The following is a 22,415-nucleotide window of genomic DNA, read 5'->3' as shown; positions in this document are numbered from 1 at the left end:
TGAGAGGAGATCCAACCCTAGAAGTAAGACAGTAATGTGTTATAATCCACGCCAAAGTGTTCGCTCTGAAGTTGTTGCGCGCAGGTGTAGTCAAAGAGCCAATGATGTCGACCACTATTACAAGCACATACTCCGTAGCAACAGTAAGAGCACACTACCGCAGCTATGTACTCCCGGGCGAGAGCGGGCAGCGGAGGGGTCCCGCTGATACCTACAACTTGCTGTTGCGACGCGACTCGTTTCTATATTCAGAGCGGCCTAGAAGTTTGGCGCCGACTATAACCACCTACAGCTGCACCATTAGCCACTGACCTGGTGCCTCTTCACCAACCGCGGAGGCGATGTTGGTCCAGGCGGCCCAGGCGGCGGCCCAGATGCGCTTCTGCAGCACGCCGCCGTCCAGCTCCGCGCGCCCCGCCGCCGACACCACCTCCTGGAACGACTTCAGCGCCGCCACTGACACCTGGTGGACAAAGTTATATTATAGTAATTTTAATACTATCGCCGAAATTTTTATATGCGACGAATTTTAAAATGTAATCACCTTATATAATAAGAACAATTTTTAGAAAATCAATACAAGATTTCGAGCTTATCAAATCACTTTAAACAGCGTGTCGTCTGGGTATCGGTCACTTTAAATTTGAATATTTTGTGTTTCGAATATTACTTATACTTAATGTTATGAACGATTTTGGATTTGCACACAAATTGTAACTAAAAAAATAACTACATTCATTTTTATCCTGGAGTAATAAATGTCTATTCAACTTTATTCAAACTTACCTCATGGCTCCTGCGCAGTGCAAAATCAGTGATGTAGTCTAAAAGGGCCGTCCAGGACCGATTGAAGTCCCCGACGGTCGTTAACAATTGGAATCGGGAGTGGAATACCCGAGATACGCCCGATAACGTCAACACCTGGAAACAAGGTTAAGCTGGATATAGTTTGAAAAATGTTGATCTTTTTCTGTTTTTATGTAGATTTTTTCTATAAAAGCATGATTTTTCTGAAAGCAATCTTCTTGATGTTTTAAATTAAACACAATTTATGGCTAAGTTTCTTATGTTTATTGGGATTATGTTTACGATACGATTACTTTTTATTACTGCAGGAATAATCAGTCCTTTTGAGTTTACTGGCATATTTTTTTCAAGAATATTTTCTGTGAATTATTCACCTGCGTTTCCGCCCATTGCTTCTGCGCCGTGTTTCTCGTGTGATGTATCAGGATGTGTTCGCCGGTGTCCACCTTTTCTGAACTGGCGATATTTGATTGATTTTGAACCTGTTATCAAAAATTAATTAATCAGAAATGTATGCAAGAAGTATTTGTCAGAAACGGAGATTGATTAGAATTATTGATTAAAACCGGAGAATGCTCTTACGTAGCATGCAAAGACTTTTTAACTGTGATTCCTGAAGTGTGAATTTTTTTTAATGCCCTTTGAGAAGTACAAACGGCAACCATGGTGACATTTTGTAGCGATATGATCGCGAAAAGACCCCGATACTATCGCATGACCGTCAGAAGCCGTGCGCGCCGATGTACCTGGAAAGCGGCTGGCGGTACCTGGTCCAGCATGGGGAACAGGATGGCGAGCAGGCTGCGCCGAGCGGGCGGTACCTGGTCCAGCATGGGGAACAGGATGGCGAGCAGGCTGCGCCTGGCGGTACCTGGTCCAGCATGGGGAACAGGATGGCGAGCAGGCTGCGCCAGGCGGGCGGTACCTGGTCCAGCATGGGGAACAGGATGGCGAGCAGGCTGCGCCAGGCGGGCGGTACCTGGTCCAGCATGGGGAACAGGATGGCGAGCAGGCTGCGCCTGGCGGTACCTGGTCCAGCATGGGGAACAGGATGGCGAGCAGGCTGCGCCAGGCGGGCGGTACCTGGTCCAGCATGGGGAACAGGATGGCGAGCAGGCTGCGCCAGGCGGGCGGTACCTGGTCCAGCATGGGGAACAGGATGGCGAGCAGGCTGCGCCAGGCGGGCGGTACCTGGTCCAGCATGGGGAACAGGATGGCGAGCAGGCTGCGCCTGGCGGTACCTGGTCCAGCATGGGGAACAGGATGGCGAGCAGGCTGCGCCAGGCGGGCGGTACCTGGTCCAGCATGGGGAACAGGATGGCGAGCAGGCTGCGCCTGGCGGTACCTGGTCCAGCATGGGGAACAGGATGGCGAGCAGGCTGCGCCTGGCGGTACCTGGTCCAGCATGGGGAACAGGATGGCGAGCAGGCTGCGCCAGGCGGGCGGTACCTGGTCCAGCATGGGGAACAGGATGGCGAGCAGGCTGCGCCTGGCGGTACCTGGTCCAGCATGGGGAACAGGATGGCGAGCAGGCTGCGCCAGGCGGGCGGTACCTGGTCCAGCATGGGGAACAGGATGGCGAGCAGGCTGCGCCAGGCGGGCGGTACCTGGTCCAGCATGGGGAACAGGATGGCGAGCAGGCTGCGCCAGGCGGGCGGTACCTGGTCCAGCATGGGGAACAGGATGGCGAGCAGGCTGCGCCAGGCGGGCGGTACCTGGTCCAGCATGGGGAACAGGATGGCGAGCAGGCTGCGCCTGGCGGTACCTGGTCCAGCATGGGGAACAGGATGGCGAGCAGGCTGCGCCTGGCGGTACCTGGTCCAGCATGGGGAACAGGATGGCGAGCAGGCTGCGCCAGGCGGGCGGTACCTGGTCCAGCATGGGGAACAGGATGGCGAGCAGGCTGCGCCTGGCGGTACCTGGTCCAGCATGGGGAACAGGATGGCGAGCAGGCTGCGCCTGGCGGTACCTGGTCCAGCATGGGGAACAGGATGGCGAGCAGGCTGCGCCAGGCGGGCGGTACCTGGTCCAGCATGGGGAACAGGATGGCGAGCAGGCTGCGCCTGGCGGTACCTGGTCCTGCATGGGGAACAGGATGGCGAGCAGGCTGCGCCGGGCGGTACCTGGTCCAGCATGGGGAACAGGATGGCGAGCAGGCTGCGCCTGGCGGTACCTGGTCCAGCATGGGGAACAGGATGGCGAGCAGGCTGCGCCGGGCGGTACCTGGTCCAGCATGGGGAACAGGATGGCGAGCAGGCTGCGCCAGGCGGGCGGTACCTGGTCCAGCATGGGGAACAGGATGGCGAGCAGGCTGCGCCTGGCGGTACCTGGTCCAGCATGGGGAACAGGATGGCGAGCAGGCTGCGCCGGGCGGTACCTGGTCCAGCATGGGGAACAGGATGGCGAGCAGGCTGCGCCTGGCGGTACCTGGTCCAGCATGGGGAACAGGATGGCGAGCAGGCTGCGCCGGGCGGTACCTGGTCCAGCATGGGGAACAGGATGGCGAGCAGGCTGCGCCGGGCGGTACCTGGTCCAGCATGGGGAACAGGATGGCGAGCAGGCTGCGCCGGGCGGTACCTGGTCCAGCATGGGGAACAGGATGGCGAGCAGGCTGCGCCGGGCGGTACCTGGTCCAGCATGGGGAACAGGATGGCGAGCAGGCTGCGCCAGGCGGGCGGTACCTGGTCCAGCATGGGGAACAGGATGGCGAGCAGGCTGCGCCTGGCGGTACCTGGTCCAGCATGGGGAACAGGATGGCGAGCAGGCTGCGCCAGGCGGGCGGTACCTGGTCCAGCATGGGGAACAGGATGGCGAGCAGGCTGCGCCTGGCGGTACCTGGTCCAGCATGGGGAACAGGATGGCGAGCAGGCTGCGCCAGGCGGGCGGTACCTGGTCCAGCATGGGGAACAGGATGGCGAGCAGGCTGCGCCTGGCGGTACCTGGTCCAGCATGGGGAACAGGATGGCGAGCAGGCTGCGCCGGGCGGTACCTGGTCCAGCATGGGGAACAGGATGGCGAGCAGGCTGCGCCTGGCGGTACCTGGTCCAGCATGGGGAACAGGATGGCGAGCAGGCGGCGCCAGGCGGGCGGTACCTGGTCCAGCATGGGGAACAGGATGGCGAGCAGGCTGCGCCTGGCGGTACCTGGTCCAGCATGGGGAACAGGATGGCGAGCAGGCTGCGCCGGGCGGTACCTGGTCCAGCATGGGGAACAGGATGGCGAGCAGGCTGCGCCAGGCGGGCGGGCGGTACCTGGTCCAGCATGGGGAACAGGATGGCGAGCAGGCTGCGCCGGGCGGTACCTGGTCCAGCATGGGGAACAGGATGGCGAGCAGGCTGCGCCGGGCGGTACCTGGTCCAGCATGGGGAACAGGATGGCGAGCAGGCTGCGCCGGGCGGTACCTGGTCCAGCATGGGGAACAGGATGGCGAGCAGGCTGCGCCGGGCGGTACCTGGTCCAGCATGGGGAACAGGATGGCGAGCAGGCTGCGCCAGGCGGGCGGTACCTGGTCCAGCATGGGGAACAGGATGGCGAGCAGGCTGCGCCAGGCGGGCGGTACCTGGTCCAGCATGGGGAACAGGATGGCGAGCAGGCTGCGCCAGGCGGGCGGTACCTGGTCCAGCATGGGGAACAGGATGGCGAGCAGGCTGCGCCAGGCGGGCGGGGCCAGCATGGGGAACAGGATGGCGAGCAGGCTGCGCCGGGCGGTACCTGGTCCAGCATGGGGAACAGGATGGCGAGCAGGCTGCGCCGGGCGGTACCTGGTCCAGCATGGGGAACAGGATGGCGAGCAGGCTGCGCCAGGCGGGCGGGCGGTACCTGGTCCAGCATGGGGAACAGGATGGCGAGCAGGCTGCGCCGGGCGGTACCTGGTCCAGCATGGGGAACAGGATGGCGAGCAGGCTGCGCCAGGCGGGCGGTACCTGGTCCAGCATGGGGAACAGGATGGCGAGCAGGCTGCGCCGGGCGGTACCTGGTCCAGCATGGGGAACAGGATGGCGAGCAGGCTGCGCCGGGCGGTACCTGGTCCAGCATGGGGAACAGGATGGCGAGCAGGCTGCGCCAGGCGGGCGGTACCTGGTCCAGCATGGGGAACAGGATGGCGAGCAGGCTGCGCCAGGCGGGCGGTACCTGGTCCAGCATGGGGAACAGGATGGCGAGCAGGCTGCGCCGGGCGGTACCTGGTCCAGCATGGGGAACAGGATGGCGAGCAGGCTGCGCCGGGCGGTACCTGGTCCAGCATGGGGAACAGGATGGCGAGCAGGCTGCGCCAGGCGGGCGGTACCTGGTCCAGCATGGGGAACAGGATGGCGAGCAGGCTGCGCCAGGCGGGCGGTACCTGGTCCAGCATGGGGAACAGGATGGCGAGCAGGCTGCGCCAGGCGGGCGGGGCCAGCAGGGTGCCGTGCGCGCCGATGCAGCTGAACAGCGTCTGGCTGGCGGCGCGGCGGACTGGCGCACGCGGCTCCGTGCACAGCTCACCTGGAACGGCAGGAAGCGGTTAGATTTTTTATCCAGTGGCGGCTCTAGCCAAAAATGTTGTTGGTGCGACATGTCGCATGAAATGTTTTTACATGTCATGGTGGCACTCCTGAGGTCCTCACGACGTTTTATTTAAGATCACACTCTATAGTTACGACGCAGAATATGTATGATGCAGCCGAATAGCTTAAGATTTGGGCGTCCCATGTGATGTCGGCGCTCGAACGGTTGCACCGCTCGCCCCGCCCTAGAGCCGTCCCTGTATTTACCGTACAATAATCGACCGGTTGGTCATTCATTCATTCATTTGGTTGCTTATTGTATCCATAAACTAAAAACTTGTATTCATAAAACAAGCAAAACAAACAACGAAAGACGAAATTGAAAGAGAAAATTTTCGTAAATCAAAAATGTCTTCCAGAGAAAATCGGAATAAGAAATAAATTATACTCACTGAGTCTCAAATACAAGCTAATCCAGAGTCGATCGAGCGGCGGCAGGTCGGCGCCGGTCTCCGGGCCCACGTTCACCTCGTTAGCGAGCGCAGCGCTCAGCTTGTCCCGGTTGTGGTACAGGTAGTCCGATATGTTCCACTGGACAAGACGAAACATCAAATACAATTTACTTCAAAATTCAATGTGACTTTGACGTAATAAGTGATTTCGTAAAGATCTTAGTCCTAAAGTAGCGTAAAGTTTACGTATTTTTGTGTACATAATATGTGGTATTACTGGCAGTTACGTTGCACATTTTTGGAAATAATGTATGGTTTTAGATTTAATTTAAGCTTATTGTAGTTGTAATTTTTCTATATTTATTTTTGCGACTATTTCAGTAACACTTTAGTAAAACTTTTAAATATACAACTGCGATTAAAGATGCTATAAAATTTATTGAAATATTATTTTACCAGAAAAGCAACAAGATTCTTACCATAAGACCAACAGCAGTGAGACTAATATTGAGCTCCTTGGTTTGCCTGGCGAACGCCGCGGCCGCCGCCAGTACCCTGCGCAGGCAGCGTGGCCCAGCGCACCCCAACAAGTCACCGGCCACTAGTTGAGCGCATTGGAACGCTGAACGGACTAACTGTTCACTGGAAAATGTTATATGTTTAAATTTAACGACAAAGATGGGGGGGGTGATGATAATGTTACAGGAGGCTATATTAAGAATGAAGGTTCGGGTGATTATGGTAATAGCGATTAAGTAATAATTGACTTTGAGTGTCAAACACTGACAGTTGAGGTGACATTGATTAAGATTAAGGTGATGATGATAACGATGAGATTGGCCTTGATAATCATGAAAATATTAACAATAACGATGCCGGTCAGAACATAAAAGCTGAAAGTAATATTGACAATAATGTGGATAAGAACGACTAAGGTAAGGATGACGAGGAATACGATACGGGTGACGCCGACGAAGGCGAGGGGGACAGTGGCGCTACGCAGCCAGCTGCGCGCACGTCGCAGTGGACAGCTCTGACAATGCCCCAGCACCGCCAGGATGACGCTACCTGTGGTGCGAGGAGATGGCGGAGATGATCTCTGACGATGCCCCAGCACCCCCAGGGTGACGTTACCTGTGGTGCGAGGAGATGGCGGAGATGATCTCCATCATGAGCGGCCAGGCGGCGCCGAGCTGCTCGCCGCGCGAGTGCAGCAGCCGCGCGGCGCACTCCAGCTGCCGCGCGCGCACGTCGCAGTGCCGCACCGCGCACAGCTCCGCCAGCGGCTCCAGGATCAGGCGCTCGCGGGCCTGGACACCGAGCGGTTAAGGTCGATGACCGTTGCCGACCGTCGCTGACGTCAGGTGATCATAATCAATGCCAGCGACGGTCGTCAACTACAAGCATAAAAATGGATAAAAGTCGGCAACAGTCGGCAGTCGCTAATGTCACGACGATAATCGATACTGTTATCGAAGGCGAAGGTCGTTAATGACAATCAACAAAAATCGGCAACCAGCCAGCGACAGTCATTGACTGTCGCCACAGGTCATCGTCAACGACCGTAGTTGGTCGTCAGCAACTATGAGCAACGCTTGTCAAAATAGACTTCGGATGGATTCGAGTATCTTTAAGAAAACGGCAATTCGAAAGTAAATACTAAAAATAATTATGTGTTACATCGACGCACGCAACTTCGTTCCAATAAAAATACACTCGGTTAGGAACGAGCCAAAAGAAGAATAGCTTGATGTGGTCCCATTTATAAGCAATTATAGATAAATAATACATATTTTGAGAAGCATTTTTATAAAAAAAAAATAAGTTAATAAACGCCATCGATAGTTGTAAATAAATAAATAATTTGACTCTTCTTTGCAAAACCCTACGTGTCCTGAAGTTATCTAAACATATTGTATTCTTGTATCAAAATTTTACTAGGCATTTCCACGTAAGAACCCCATTCGCGAAATATCAATTTAATCTTTGATAATTACCTCAGTAACTTGCGCAGGATTATTGTGGTGATACTGGAACGCCGCTTGTACGAGATACGTGATGGCCTCCACGCCCCACTCGCGCATGCGTATGTGTGGATGTTGACACACCTGCGAAATAGCATACAAATATAATCTGTGTTATACAGTTTCTTCTTAATCTATCTTTTGCTTTATCGATTCCCTTACAATTAATTACACGCGATATTTTGAATTTTTATATTATTATTAATAAATTAGTTATTTATTTCTTAAAACAAAACCTTTTAAAAAATAATAGATGAGGTTTAAATGTAATCTAAATTTAAGGAAAACTGATTTAATATAAAGACAATACTCTTTTTTATTTTCGTTATTTAGTTTTGTAACAATATGTAAGTTATTACTTGCTTTTATAATTTCACAAATACGTAACGCTCGGCATCGAGGACTCAACCAGACTAATACAAAAGCGCGGGCGGCGGCGCGCGAACGGCCGTTGCATCGGCCGTTGGGATGCGCGCGCAGGTCGGTGAGGTGGCAACATCGCACGAGACCCTGAGCCACAACCTTGAATGCCCAACGGCTTATTATGGGGTGCCTACAGTTTTTATTAAAACTCTATAGGTTTTAAGTTACTTACTTCTAGAAGATGGTTCGTTATTGGCCTCCACATGACTTCTATCCTGTGCATGTTCGCTAGTCCTGTTTCCAGAAGTTTTGCCACAGCAAATAATGAAGGTTCCTGTATAAAATTACTTAATTAGTTTTAATTTTATACTAAAAAAAATTGTTTTTTATTTTTATGTTAAAATTAATTTAATAGCGAAAAAATTAAAATTATTCTTCATATAAGGAATAAATATGTAGTCTCTGAAATAAATCGAAAATCGATGAAATTTTGGTGACACTGATGGACTCCAGTATATTTTAAATCTTTGGGGGAGGCATAATCCCTTATCTTCCTATATGCAACTCCTCCAAAAGGTCACAAACTTACGTAAATGATTTCTAATTTGTTTGAAGACTTGCCTTTAGGGCAGGGGGTGGGGGAGCCAACTTACCCTATTAGAATACGCCAAGTCCATAGCCTCATTGGACAGTTTGCACAGCGCATCTATCAGGTGGTGAAGAGCTACATCATCAAGATTTTTAGACGCCTCGAACACACGCGACAACATTGCTGATAGCGCTGAAATTGTTTATACATATATACATCTCTGTCTTGTTGTGTTGAAATGGAAAGGATGGAATATATGTGTATTATATTTATCGAAATAGGAGGTGATATAATTGTATTTTAAAATCTTATGCCATGACCTAAGTCGATATGTTGATATATTTATTTTTGGTAATCTATAAAATCTACATTTTAGCATGCTGGTAGACACACGAATCGCGTCATTAGGTCTCATAATATTATTATAATTTAATTTAATTAATAATATCAAAGTGTATTTTTTGGTGTAAGATGTAACATTTTCATGTTTTCCTATTATTAAATGCCTATTATTAATAACAAGTTATAAAAATCTACAATACAATAATTCCCAATCTCAGATACGCCAAGTCAGTTGTATCTGTATTTTGTATCCCTTCATTTCTTGTATTTTCAATATAACCATACTGTTCTTGTATAAAGTATCAATAAAAGTGAAATGAGTGCAAAATAAAAGTATATAGTGATTCTTAACAGCTAATGCGGTGATTGCAACGAATATAAGCGCTTTGTAAGGCAATGTGAAATACCTATAAAGAAGATATAATTTAAAAGTTTCATAAAAAGAAACAGAACTATAACAGGCAGAAACTATAATGCGATAGATTTGTTAAGGACGGTCGTTACGTTGTAGTTGACGCTTAAAATTTATTTTAAATATGAGCACAACCGTAGCTCACAGGTTTCAACTTAAGTAAAACGTTCTTACGCTATAGACCATCACGCTAAACGAAAGTTATAATAAATTACGAAGATTGAGAGTGAAAAATCCCTTGTTCCAATTATTTCATCATTATTTATCAGCTCGATATTGATGATGTCTTCGAAGGGTCTCTAAACTGTAATAGTAAGGTGCATATGATACACGGCCAGCAAGCTCCATCCCAGTGCACGCGAACACAAGCGACAGCCCTAGCGATAAGCGACACAAACTACCTCACACCTCATTTTGTCATATAAATGTAATAATATGAATGCGAAAGTGGATTTGTTTGTTACGCTTTTACTTTTGAACTATCAAATCGATTGTGACGAAATTTTATACACAGACTGTGAGGAGTCCATAAAAGGACACAGGGTATCTTTTATCCCGAAAAACCGCATTGTTCCCGAGGAGTAGATAAAAACAACGGTTGTCATCGACGTCTGACCGCGAGCAGAACCGCGGGTAAAAGCTAGTTATTTATAAAACGTTGACTTTGTAAAAGATAGATATCAGGTCTAGCAGAAACAAAACACATTAATGGCCGGATTCTCTATGATAGCAATTGTTTCTAATTTTGGCATTCAATCTAAATTTTTAATATAGTTTTTCAAATGACAATTGAGACTGAGGTGTAAGTTTGCGTCGCTGTTAATTTTGCGTCCATTTGTATTATCGTACTCCTAATAACTATACCCTTCAGATTTCTTATTACATGCAACATACTTTTCATAGTTCATTACTTTAAAATCTCCATTACTTTACACAAAACTTTAAAGGATGTTAAAAATAACATACTTTTCCAAACAACTTTTAATTTCTAAATCAATTCTTATCATACAAAATGAAAAAGAATACCAAATGAACGCAAAACATGTACAATACACAGTGTATACCACTCATAACGCCGAGGGACTCCGCGACGGGAACTTGCTGACCTGAAAATAATGTTCAGTACAACATTGACGGGCTTCAGTAATTTGTAACAGGTATTCGACGGATCAACATTTGGTACTTATGTATATTGACTTAGTAAGAAATAGAGTTTGGGTCTGTTCTCGAAAATGTTCGAATTAAAAGTACTACAAAGTGGAAAAAGTGCTACAATAGTGCACAATATTTTAACACGACTTTTTCGAACTAATTTTAGACTAATTTCTAAAATTAGACGCTACATTCATTTTTTACTGAGTCAAAGGCGATTTGGATGAGTTTTCAGGTTAGTAACTAGATGGTAAAAGCCACTGTTTATTAACTTTATATGGAAAACCTTAGAATCATAAATCATGATTATTTTTCATGATAAAAAATCGTTTCATCTTTTAATCATTTCAGAGTAATATATAGTTGAAAAATAAGATTAAATAAAATATTTACTTGCAAAATTAGACCTTTACCATCGGTTCATGTAAATATATGTAGACTATATTACTAATTAGGCAGTACTGGTGATAATACAATGACAGAAATAAATGCATCTAATATGTATCTATAATTTTAATACACTTGATAAGTAACATCAATGAAAAATATCTTTGTTAATACGGATAGATACATTACCATGCAGTTAATGTAATTATTTTTATGAATTATTAGTAGTTTTTGGAGAAAATTCTAGTACACATTAAAGGTAAATATAACATTATCTTACGTGTTGCTAGCGTAAAATTTTATTAGTAATTAAAATAACATTGAAAGTTCTTATTTCCGTCTGTCATAGCAAACATATGTTTTTTGTCTATGTTTATACTTTAAACATCTAAACAAAAATTATGTAAACATAGAATAATAACGAAGACACCGAGTACATTCCATTTATAAGTTTTTTATACTTCTTAAAGACAGTCTTAGAATGGACACTGTATTACTGTTATTTATCTAAGATTTTTTTTTATATTACCTATAGTGTTACATTCAATTTGTGAACCTAAAAAAAATGTAGCTGATAGTAAAAAACCTCAAATATATCAATAATACACCATCAAAACCCCATAGTTACCGGGCAAGTCCGCCATGACGGCCGAGGTGCTCATGACGGCGTTCGCGTCCGCACTCGCGCGGCTCGCCTTCATGCTGCCGCCGGTGGACGGCTTCAGGCCCAGGATCCAGACCTGGTCACGATAGAGTAATGTATGAGACAACATGTTTAGCTATGTACCTTTAAGGAAAAACAAAGACAGTTGTCTGTTATCTTATTGGAAAAGCAGGAAGACAATGCTATATTGTAGCAGAAAGTGAGCCAGGAAATGACAAGGAATATTGATATTCTGCGAAACAGGGAGACAATAGAGCAGCAGAAAGACTTGAGAGACAAGAAATGACGAAGAAAATTGATATTCACCATAGTAATAGTAATAAAACATAATTTGAATATACAGGGTTATAGGGTAAGTCGACCTACATAATTAAGTAGGTTATTAATCAGGTAGTTTCTGACGTATTTGACCCACGGATGTACTATCCAAACATTTACTGTTTTTTAGATAGTTGACTTTGCTTTTCCATAATTAAAAGTAAAACAACATTAACTTTGGATGCTACTAACTTATATAAATCTGGTTAAATTGAATATAAATAAAAGTGCATGGCTATTTCCAACACAAGAATACTCCTTACGTTTTTCTATTCTATTTACCAAATGTTGTAGTGTAGTGAGCACTGGCAACCACGCCTGCTGGATGGTGTCGCCGTCTCTCCTCGCGGCCTCCAGCAGCGCGCGCATCGCCGTCACGTGACGGGAGGTCACCATCACGAACGACTGCTGCTGTTGACCTGGTGAGGATACAGTTGATATAATATGTATTTTAGTTACATTACATATTTGGAATCGCCGTAAATTTATTTTATAGCATTGAGTTACGTATTACGTATACGTATTGAGTGTATCCATTTTAGCAACTCATCAAAAAGTGGCGTTACAGGCATTTAGAATCACGCTCTCCAAGTTTTCTCAACATCTTGCAGTGATGACACGTACCTAGTGACTTGTCAATATAGTTAGAGCGTCTACTACCGGCAGTGGTAGCTTAGTTCACAGTGACGTCACGCACCTCACGACTGGCTAGCATCGGCAGCGTAAGGTCAGTCCATAGTGACATCACGCACCTTATGGCTGGCCAGCGTTGGCAGCGGTAGCTCAGTTAACTGTGAGGACTGGCCGCCAGCGCGCCCAGCACGGGCACGCAGTACTGCGCCGGCAGCGCGCCCGGCACTGCAGTGACGTCACCCACCTTGCGGCTGCGCCTGCGGCAGCGGCGTGCCGACCCACACGACGTGGTGGCGCAGGTCGGGCGCGGGCGCGGGCGGCGCGCGCGCGGCCGGCCACGGGCTGGCCAGCGCCGCCAGCGCGCCCAGCACGGGCACGCAGTACTGCGCCGGCAGCGCGCCCGGCACTGCAGTGACGTCACCCACCTTGCGGCTGCGCCTGCGGCAGCGGCGTGCCGACCCACACGACGTGGTGGCGCAGGTCGGGCGCGGGCGCGGGCGGCGCGCGCGCGGCCGGCCACGGGCTGGCCAGCGCCGCCAGCGCGCCCAGCACGGGCACGCAGTACTGCGCCGGCAGCGCGCCCGGCACTGCAGTGACGTCACCCACCTTGCGGCTGCGCCTGCGGCAGCGGCGTGCCGACCCACACGACGTGGTGGCGCAGGTCGGGCGCGGGCGCGGGCGGCGCGCGCGCGGCCGGCCACGGGCTGGCCAGCGCCGCCAGCGCGCCCAGCACGGGCACGCAGTACTGCGCCGGCAGCGCGCCCGGCACTGCAGTGACGTCACCCACCTTGCGGCTGCGCCTGCGGCAGCGGCGTGCCGACCCACACGACGTGGTGGCGCAGGTCGGGCGCGGGCGCGGGCGGCGCGCGCGCGGCCGGCCACGGGCTGGCCAGCGCCGCCAGCGCGCCCAGCACGGGCACGCAGTACTGCGCCGGCAGCGCGCAGCGACACAGCGCGCCGATGCACGCGTCGCGCGCGCTCGACACGCCCACCTGACACGACACAATAAAACTTAAAGTTGACTGACTGACATAGTGATCTATTAACGCACAGCCCACACCACTGGACGGATCGGGCTGAAATTTGGCATGCAGGTAGATGTTATAACGTAGGCATCCGCTAAGAAAGGATTTTGATTAATTCTACCCCCAAGGGGATGAAAATATTACTTCGTAACGCGAGCGAAGCCGCGGGCCAAGTGCTCGTTTACGGACGCACTATTTTGTGATTTCTGTCATCAAGTATTTTAATTAACACAGAATCGATGAATTCATTAAATTACATCCTAATAAAATATAGGTTTTAAAAAACATGCAGCAACACTCACCTTCCCGCTGACCCGGGCGAGCGTCTGTATGGCACGCAGGATGTTCTCCAGCTCGCCGATGCTGGCCTCCGCCAACACCGACAGACCCCACACCAGGCCACACCAGGAGGATTTTATTAACTGTAAATAAAAATGATATATGATATTAAAGTAACAACAATTTATGAATATAACTTTTAATATGCCGTATTAAAAAAAGGCTGAATTAAAGAAGGAATATTTCGGTTTTTGGTGGAATGACTCTAAGCTCGATATCTACAATCTATAATCTAAAAAGGACAGTAAAAAATCGAGACTACCTGTATTCACTACGAAAACAACCATTTTAAGGTACAGTTTCTTCTGTCAAATAAGTCCTACGCCGCCACGCCCACAACTACTCCATCCTATCACGTGACATTCCCATTTCAATCAATCAACGTTTACTCAATGCCAATCAAAACTACAACGTAGAACTATATGTTATGATTTCCTGTATAAAATGTATAAACCCACCTGCAACCTGAGAAGCCGTTCCTTCTCCTCCACGTCCGGGTCAATCTTCTCCACGACGTTAGAGTTCTGATCGGGCTCGCCGGTGTGACCGTTGTTCGTGATTTCTTTGCTATTATCTGTCTTTGGTTCGATTTCTGTTTTTGAGACACAAAAAATATATTCATATCATTCATTGTACAACAAATAAATAAATAAAAGTACAGACAATGATATTACAGAACAAGTTCGGGTACTTCATGTCATGATTAGGTGCACTTATGACTTGGGGGTTACCAGTAATGTTAGTTTTAAGACTGTGTATGTTTAAATAAATAAATAAATGAACACACAAAGACATGCCCGGAAATTCCCAGATCTAGAACTTAATTTTACTATGTTTGTCTTGCGTAGTACACTATGTAGTATGAATATATTGTCTTACCTTTATTAGGTTTATTTGAATTTATTTCTTTCTCTTCTATATCGTTTTGCGTATCTTCGTATAAAGCTTGCAATCTGTAGAAATGGAAAAGCGTATTTATGATTCAAATCATTACTAAATAAAATAAAATTAAATATAATCACGGAGGCATGTCTACATTCAGATTTTTATTGTAACTTCAGTTTGATTTTTTTAGTATTTAAGTACCAGGTCTATCCCCAATACATTGTATATTTTAGGTCAACCACATACGCATTGGTACAACGTGGATTTAGTGGGAATGCCTCATGTTGCCCTTACCATACCCTACAAAAAACACAACACCTCTTGATACTATTATGAGGCACAAACAGCTGTAGCGATACTTCAGTCAATATATGAGAGGTTCTTTGGCAAAGGGAGATCTCCCGCCGGGCTAGGTGATCATGCCCGGCCGATCACGAGCAGCCGTGCTTCAACAGTCTCAGTTCGGAGCTTGTATATATGCAAGATGTTTAGAAAAGTTCAATAGCGTGATTCAGAAGCGCCATCTCTTGACGAGTAGCTGGAAGTCACTACAGTTCCGTTACTTTTTTAAAGTCTACGTTAATCGTGATTACCTGAAATACTCCGATCCTTCGACAGTGATGGCTATGGACCGTATGATCTCGACGAGGCACGCGTACGCCACGGAGATGCCGTACCCGTCCTGGATCGTCGGCGCCTCTGTTCGGTCCAACATCTCTATACTGCCAAATATTATAACCATATAAGCTTATCATATAAGACAACAAATGATGCTGTTAGAACCAGAGTATTATTTAGGTCGATTTTAAAAACATTTTCAATGCTCCTTCACAGGAATTCCTGTACAAAAACGCATGTTTCTAGACGGTCAGTCAGTGTTAGAAAATATTAATTTATATTACATATCTAAAGGGTTTTGAAAATTTAGTTTTTAGTAAGTTTCAATGTGCATCGATTATATTTATTTATTTTAACAAATAAAATATGTAATATATATTCAATATATTTTTTTAAACCTATGTAGTATTATAAATGCAAATGTGAGTTTCTTTGTTTGTTACACTTTCACGCCTTAACTACATATGCGATTTTCGTGCAATTTTATACACACGTTGTCAGGCATTCAGAAAAGAATGTAGGATACTTTTAACCAAAAAAAAGTACCGTTCCTGAGGGATAGATAAAAACCTCTGGGTGGCAAAAGCTAAGCTAAGTAAAACAGTGATATATAAAAAGTTATACTTACTACACTGATTTGGCGGTCCCGGGTTCGAATGTCACGCACAGCGGTAACCACACGCCCTTCCAGTAGAAGCCGGCTTGCTGTGGGATTCCTGACGCTGCTGTGAATATCAACATGTTCATTTTATCCTTTTGTCGGGTCATTATGAGTTATGTAATATTTTTTTGTCACACCTACAATAAAAACTTCATAAAAATTCAAATTACGATCTCATTTGTTCAAAATTGATTTATATTTATTCGGAAGGGCTTTCGCTATATAGAAGAAGCGACGCAAGAAACTAAATATGTCTTTAAAACGTGTAGATTTTTTTGTAAATTTTATACTACAGAAGATTGCAATCGCTTACATCGCTAGTCGGTATTGATTAAAATCATGCTGTCTAATTGATTTTTTTTTGTTTGTATAAAGTACCAAGTGAGTAATAGGTACTTTATATTAATTACGATCTAGCCTAATTTATGACTAATGAGTAATTCTACGCTAACTTAAACTGCAAAATAATTATATAATGAAGATGGCGTCCTCTGACACTGCACTTCTTTGTTTTAACACATAAGGGAGTAGACACATTGTTCTTGTGTTCTATAAGGTTCACTTATCACTGTCTAATTGATTGATACAAAAATATATTTTAAAGTAATTTAGTGTTCCTTTCTGAACGTAATATTTATCTAGTAGGCCATGAGCAACGTTGTCAAATTAACTTCAGAGTATGAAATATCGTCTAATATAACATTATGAACATGTTAAAACATTATTTGACATCACTGATACTTCTGCACTTGAACGATATAACTTCACGTAATAAATATTTGAATTTTTACACATTTCAAGTGTATGGTAAACTGAAAATAGTTGGTTGGTCAACATATGACAGCTAAAAGCCTGAAATATCGTAGACACAATGTGATCAATGTTTAAAAATATATTATCAAATCGCTAGAAATCCATATTTATTAAAGAAGAATTGATGATTTGAAGGTGGTAGAACCCTTTGTGGTTCGACTCCGGCGGCACCACCGCCACACCTATTTCTACCTAATAACAGCAGTGAAAAGTGCTGCTGTGTTCCGGTTTGAAGGGTGTGGTAAGGGAGACAGACTTTTCAGAGGCGTTCCAGCTTAGTCCTCAGGGGCAGCGGCGCATCTGTGGCCGACCTCAGGTAGGAATATCTAATCCTATCTGGGGGTTGATTACAGATGTCCATGGGCGGCAGTAGCCACTTACCATCAGGTGGACTGCATGCTCGTCTGCTACTCTTACATTATAAAAAAAATAATATTATTAATGGTGTTGTCGTCAACCCTTTATTGTCCCATTGCTGGGTACAGGTCTCCTCTCAGAGTGACAGAGGTAAGGCCACAGATACAGGCTATGGTCCACTTTGAGAAATTTTTATCTATTTTATTTTATCTACAGATTTGTCAGGTTTCTTACGATGTTTTAATCACAATTCATAACGATAAAGGATCGTATAACGGCAACTAATGATTGATTTCTAATACACACATAACCTCACAAGAAATCACATCATAAATATGTTTATGGCACCGACGATACAGAGAATCCTAGTTTGGACCTACGAGCGTCTTTTTAAAATTCCTAGTTGCTGAACATGCTATAGCATACAAAGCATACAATATTTTAATGCAGAACAGACACGGTGCACGCGGCGGTACTCGGCCGGCCTGTGCGTGGAGCCCGTCAAGCCTGTATGGACTTTTGTATTCCAGCAACAAGATTGTATGTGAGTAACTCTACTTCTTACAGAAATTTAAATACTTTTATTCCTCTTCAACTGGATTCAACTGATTATTTTAAATATGATGATTAACGAGTTTTCGATTGTTCGCACGCTTGTGAACGGCTTTTTAAGTTTCACTTGTCAATCTTATTCTTAGGGTAAAAGTTGCCTATAGAGTGAAATTCTCAACTCTGCCTAAAATTTGAATTCCAGTCAATCTTTGATAGATTTAATGTTGCAATACAGCAAACCAAAAACATCGTCGTGTTACTTAAAAATATTAATTCTTAGGGTAAAAGTTGCCTATAGAGTGAAATTCTCAACTCCGCCTAAAATTTGCTGAATTCCAGTCAATCTTTGATAGATTTAATGTTGCAATACAGCAAACCAAAAACATCGTCGTGTTACTTAAAAATATTAATTTCTAAACATTAGTAAAATAATAAACGCTAATAACAGGAAGCAGGAAAAATCATATAACTTTCATACATTAAAGAAATAGATCAAAATCGTTTACATTACAGGGCAGCCTAGGCAGGAATTGTCCAAGAATCGGCCACACCCAACCCGGTCTATCACAACCATTACCTAATACGTTCCAACAAAACCTCATCATCACCACCATCAACCCATTACTGTCCCACTGGTGGGCAGGCGTCGCCTCTCAGAATGAGATTAGGCTATAGTCCACCGCGCTGGCCAAGTACGTATTGATAGACTTCACACACCTTTGAGATTTTTTTATAAATCTCTCAGGTATGCTGGTTTCCTTACCATGTTTTTCTTTATCATTTAAGCAAATGATAATAAACATTTAATATGCACATAATTTAGAAAAATCAGCAGTGCGTGTCTGAGGTTTGAACCTCGGACCCCTAGAGTTTCTTAACCACTAGGCTATTACTGCATCACAACCGATCCGTTCCGTTCCAGGCAGCGGCTGGGCTGTCCGCCCACCAGCCGCGTGAACAGGTTCGGCAGCTACGAGGTGTGCATGCGGCGGTGCAAGGCGCTCATCGATGTGTACACGCAACTCCTCATGGAGAACGAGCTCAACGTCACCTACTCGCGGTCCAGGCCTTCGGGTGAGTTGTTTTTATATAATATAGGAGTAGCAGACGAGCATGCCGTCCACCTCGTGGTAAGTGGCTATTGCCGCCAGATAGGCTTAGATATTTCTACCTTAGGTCGGCCACAGATGTGTCGCTACTCCTGTGGACTAAGGTGGAACGCCTCGGAAATGTGTCTCCCTTACAGCCTTCAAACCAGAAACGAACATGCAGTCCCGTTTGTAAATTGTTGGCAATGGGCATCACTATTTAGCTCGGGATAGGATTGTAGTTCTACTTGAGGTCGACCACAGGCAACGTATGTAAACTACTGTCCATTATTAGTAATCAAACTATCCGTTTTTACCTACCAAAGATCGAAATTACACTATTTCTAGTATCAAGATATTGTCTAAAGTTGATATTTGTAAGCAAAACAATGGATTGATTATTAATAATGTTGGAATGTCTCCCATAAACTTCTGTTTTTTTACCATATCATTAACGAGACCAGAAAGTTAATCTAAATTTATCTCTTCGATTTGTACCAAAAAAGTTCTCAATCGTGATCTATCCATTCAATTAAATTAAATATACTTTCGCAATGGGCCAGCATGGTGGAATATGGCCAAATCCCCGCTCCCTGTTATAATGGATTATATTGAAACCTTTTACGTGACATATACCTTCTAGTTCAACTGTTTCTATATCAAAAAACAGCAATTTATGTAGAATGCAATAAATATCTATTTATATCAGTTTCAGATCTTCTAAGACGATCAAATATCAAGATAACAGCAGATATGTTAAAGGATATGCTGGACGCTAACAATCCCGAGGAAGACAGAGCACAGGACACGTTCCCGTCAAATAATTTTGAGGATGAGTCGCTTCAGCATATCCTCCCAGTAGACATTGATGACGTCACTGAGGACCATAATATGTTAGATGTGTTTGATGGGGATCAATAAATATTAAAATACAACCTGGATTATTTTTAATTCACATACATATCTCCGTAAAGTAAAGTAATGGACCAGAAATAGGTCAGAACTTAAAGTGCTACAATTTCGTGTTAGGTTTTAGTTGGCCGGACGTTAATAATGTTTTTGGTATGATAAAATTAAAGGAAACTCATACTACAGTAGAAAAATAACGGTGAAAATGGTATAAATATAGTCACTAGTTCAGGAAATTTAAATTGTTATTCTGCTTTTTTAACGTACTACAATGGAGCAAATGAAGTTCGTACTTTATCACATTTATTTTATATTTAACACATAACTAAAAAATCGACCATGCTGTCCACCTGATGGTAAGTTGCCACTGCCGCCCATGGATATCTGCAATCAACCTCTGAAAACTAATTGGGAACGCCTCGGATAACATCTCCCTTTCAAACCGGTATATACCAGTCACACTTAACACTGCTCTTATAGGGCAGAAAATGTTTGGCAGTGGTACCTCTGGAATTAAAACACAAATATTTCTACCACGATCATAATCACATAAATGTCCAATGATCAGTAACAGCATAGACTCACCGATAGATGCGTTGACCTGTTGCGCCACGAACAGGCTCTGTACGTACGCGCCGAGCGCGTTCACGATGTCTTGGAAGATGTTCGTGGCGTGTGGCCGCATGTCGTAGCACTCGCAGAACGCTTTCAGTAGCACTGCAAACAGAAACAATATTTTATTCTAAGCGTATATAAAGATTTTAAATTTAAGTAATGGGCACGCAGTCTATCTTATTGTAAGTCACTGCCGTCCGTTGGTATCTATAACCAACTCCACATAAGGTAGAGGGACGATCACAGTTGAGTTGTCATTCTTTAGGGCTACGAAGGTCGCCACAAATGTAAGTCGTAGTCGTAAGTCGGCAACCCTTCTACCGAAAAGCTAGAACTTTCACGTCAAAAATAGGTTTAACATCTGTTTTCCAATAATAACCTCGGAGTATGACAGGTTAGTGCATGTTCTGAAGCACGGAAGTGCAAATAAAAAGCCACTAATGGTAACTGCGGACCGCACCCAACGTTACTTAACCTTATATTGTTCCCGATGTGCACAAACTACAGAGCACAGCATGTTTAAAACAGCATATTTACCTAATTTGAAAACGTTATTATGTATACACTTACGTGGCTGTATAGTCATCTTGTGCAGCACCTCTAACGCGAGAGCACGTTGCCACAGCGGCTTGTCGGGGTCCAAGAACTTGATGGTGAGCGACAGGAATATCTCGCACTCTGTTATCTGGAATATTACACAAAATATCATGATCTATTGGATGGGTTGAGCTGGCTTATTTGAGGTCCATAGTATTTGGTTGGTAGTGATTTTTTCCGATTATCCGATTTATTCAAAACGATTAGGATAGGCGAAAAAAGTACCAAAGGACTTTCAGGATCGAATTTCATAAAATTTTAAGCTATATACGTTAAGACAAATCATGATGGTAATCATATTATGAGTTACTTTAGAGAAAAAAAAAGATCTTTATAAATCCATGCAACTGGGTGATTTAGTAATACAGATACGATATGTATACAGGGTGAATTTTTAAAACGGGCCTTCAGGGCCAAATCGGAAACTATAAGGATTAGCGAAAAATGCTGAAAGGAGTTACGAGGCCGATTTTGATAAAAACTAAAACTACATCATTACTTTTTTAAAATAACTTTATCCCTAGCCGGGAATCGAACGAGTTAATTTTGAAAAAAAAATGCACCCTCTATATTATTCCACTATCTGATAGTGTTGCTTATAAGGATCAAAATCTGGGAAGTAATGATAAATGACAAACTAAAAGAAAAGCCTCAATTTTAAGATAATGCATATTTTTTCATATTAATTTGGCAGTTAAGTTCCCGCCATTCATCAATTTAAACATTTCGTGTATTAACATTTTTTTTTGGCTCAATGTTTCTAATCATTCGAAATGGACGTTTTGTTTCCCAATAATTTATATTTTTATGTCCGACTTAGCTAAGGTTATTTTTAGGACCATTAAAATAGATTTACTTGCTATGGGCGGAGTATCGTTTAATACAGATTTAAAGTTGACAATTTGCGAGAATTACTTTTTAGAGTCAAATCCGAGTGATTACTAAAAAAAGAGATATAGAAAATCATATTTAACGTTAAAACGAAGTTGTAATCCACAAACAATAAGAATTTACTATTTAATCAGTTATCTATTTTCATTAAAAAATCAATCCTAAAAACGGCGGTAACTTATTTGCCAAACTATTACTTTCTCATACTAAGCCGTATGTCATAGTCATAACATCGAATAATTAGTTGATTAACCAACAAATTCTTCAATGGTATGACTTATGTATGTTTCTAAAGAATTATACATAAATCATTTGTCATGTATAATCCTTAAGGATTAGTATGCCATTGTATGGAAAAATACGTATTTTCTTCAAAATTTTCCTTTTCCTTTAATTTGTCACATAACATTACTTCCCAGAATTTGATCCTTATAAGTG

The 22,415-nt window shown here is 44.7% G+C and overlaps 2 protein-coding genes across 3 annotated transcripts in view; one reads left to right on the top strand and one right to left on the bottom strand.

The window, feature by feature from the left end:
- The window catches only part of mon2 (Mon2 homolog, regulator of endosome-to-Golgi trafficking), a 38,296-nt gene that overhangs the window by 9,281 nt on the left and 6,600 nt on the right, over nucleotides 1–22,415 (bottom strand). Inside the window, exons 9-29 of the mRNA XM_073089723.1 lie at nucleotides 21,060–21,174; nucleotides 20,460–20,591; nucleotides 16,123–16,219; nucleotides 15,470–15,598; nucleotides 14,871–14,944; nucleotides 14,450–14,583; nucleotides 13,955–14,074; nucleotides 13,415–13,619; nucleotides 12,277–12,413; nucleotides 11,641–11,752; nucleotides 10,538–10,579; nucleotides 8,784–8,911; nucleotides 8,363–8,464; nucleotides 7,741–7,851; nucleotides 6,878–7,053; nucleotides 6,223–6,385; nucleotides 5,744–5,882; nucleotides 5,147–5,289; nucleotides 1,182–1,289; nucleotides 787–921; nucleotides 313–463 (exon numbers count right to left, since the gene is read on the bottom strand). Of these exons, the coding sequence (XP_072945824.1) occupies nucleotides 313–463; nucleotides 787–921; nucleotides 1,182–1,289; nucleotides 5,147–5,289; nucleotides 5,744–5,882; nucleotides 6,223–6,385; nucleotides 6,878–7,053; nucleotides 7,741–7,851; nucleotides 8,363–8,464; nucleotides 8,784–8,911; nucleotides 10,538–10,579; nucleotides 11,641–11,752; nucleotides 12,277–12,413; nucleotides 13,415–13,619; nucleotides 13,955–14,074; nucleotides 14,450–14,583; nucleotides 14,871–14,944; nucleotides 15,470–15,598; nucleotides 16,123–16,219; nucleotides 20,460–20,591; nucleotides 21,060–21,174 (2,653 nt within the window). The remainder of the gene's footprint in view (nucleotides 1–312; nucleotides 464–786; nucleotides 922–1,181; nucleotides 1,290–5,146; nucleotides 5,290–5,743; nucleotides 5,883–6,222; nucleotides 6,386–6,877; nucleotides 7,054–7,740; nucleotides 7,852–8,362; nucleotides 8,465–8,783; nucleotides 8,912–10,537; nucleotides 10,580–11,640; nucleotides 11,753–12,276; nucleotides 12,414–13,414; nucleotides 13,620–13,954; nucleotides 14,075–14,449; nucleotides 14,584–14,870; nucleotides 14,945–15,469; nucleotides 15,599–16,122; nucleotides 16,220–20,459; nucleotides 20,592–21,059; nucleotides 21,175–22,415) is intronic.
- LOC140754681 (uncharacterized) lies at nucleotides 16,788–19,900 on the top strand. 2 transcript variants are annotated; one of them, XM_073089722.1, is made up of 4 exons: nucleotides 16,788–16,923; nucleotides 17,776–17,869; nucleotides 18,800–18,951; nucleotides 19,681–19,900. In XM_073089722.1, the coding sequence occupies exons 1-4, from the start codon at nucleotides 16,860–16,862 to the stop codon at nucleotides 19,884–19,886; spliced, it is 516 nt and encodes a 171-aa protein (XP_072945823.1). In that variant the 5' UTR covers nucleotides 16,788–16,859; the 3' UTR covers nucleotides 19,887–19,900. The 2 variants fall into 2 exon arrangements, with proteins under 2 accessions (XP_072945823.1, XP_072945822.1); XM_073089721.1 differs by having other exon boundaries at nucleotides 19,675–19,900.

The sequence above is a fragment of the Epargyreus clarus genome, unplaced genomic scaffold (genome assembly GCF_041222505.1).
Source record: "Epargyreus clarus isolate Ecla_fem2 unplaced genomic scaffold, WU_Ecla_fem_2.2 ptg000031l, whole genome shotgun sequence".
NCBI classification, from domain to species: Eukaryota; Metazoa; Arthropoda; class Insecta; order Lepidoptera; family Hesperiidae; genus Epargyreus; species Epargyreus clarus.
This window is presented reverse-complemented; position numbering and strand designations above follow the sequence as displayed.

What these genes read in the sequence shown, in the direction of transcription:
- LOC140754681 (XM_073089721.1), top strand. Translation starts at nt 16,860, where the DNA reads ATGAACATGTTAAAACATTATTTGACATCACTGATACTTCTGCACTTG. An exon ending in TTCCAGCAACAAGATTGTAT is followed by an intron (nt 17,870 to 18,799) that starts GTGAGTAACTCT and finishes GTTCCGTTCCAG; the next exon opens with GCAGCGGCTGGGCTGTCCGC. An exon ending in CTCGCGGTCCAGGCCTTCGG is followed by an intron (nt 18,952 to 19,674) that starts GTGAGTTGTTTT and finishes TATTTATATCAG; the next exon opens with TTTCAGATCTTCTAAGACGA.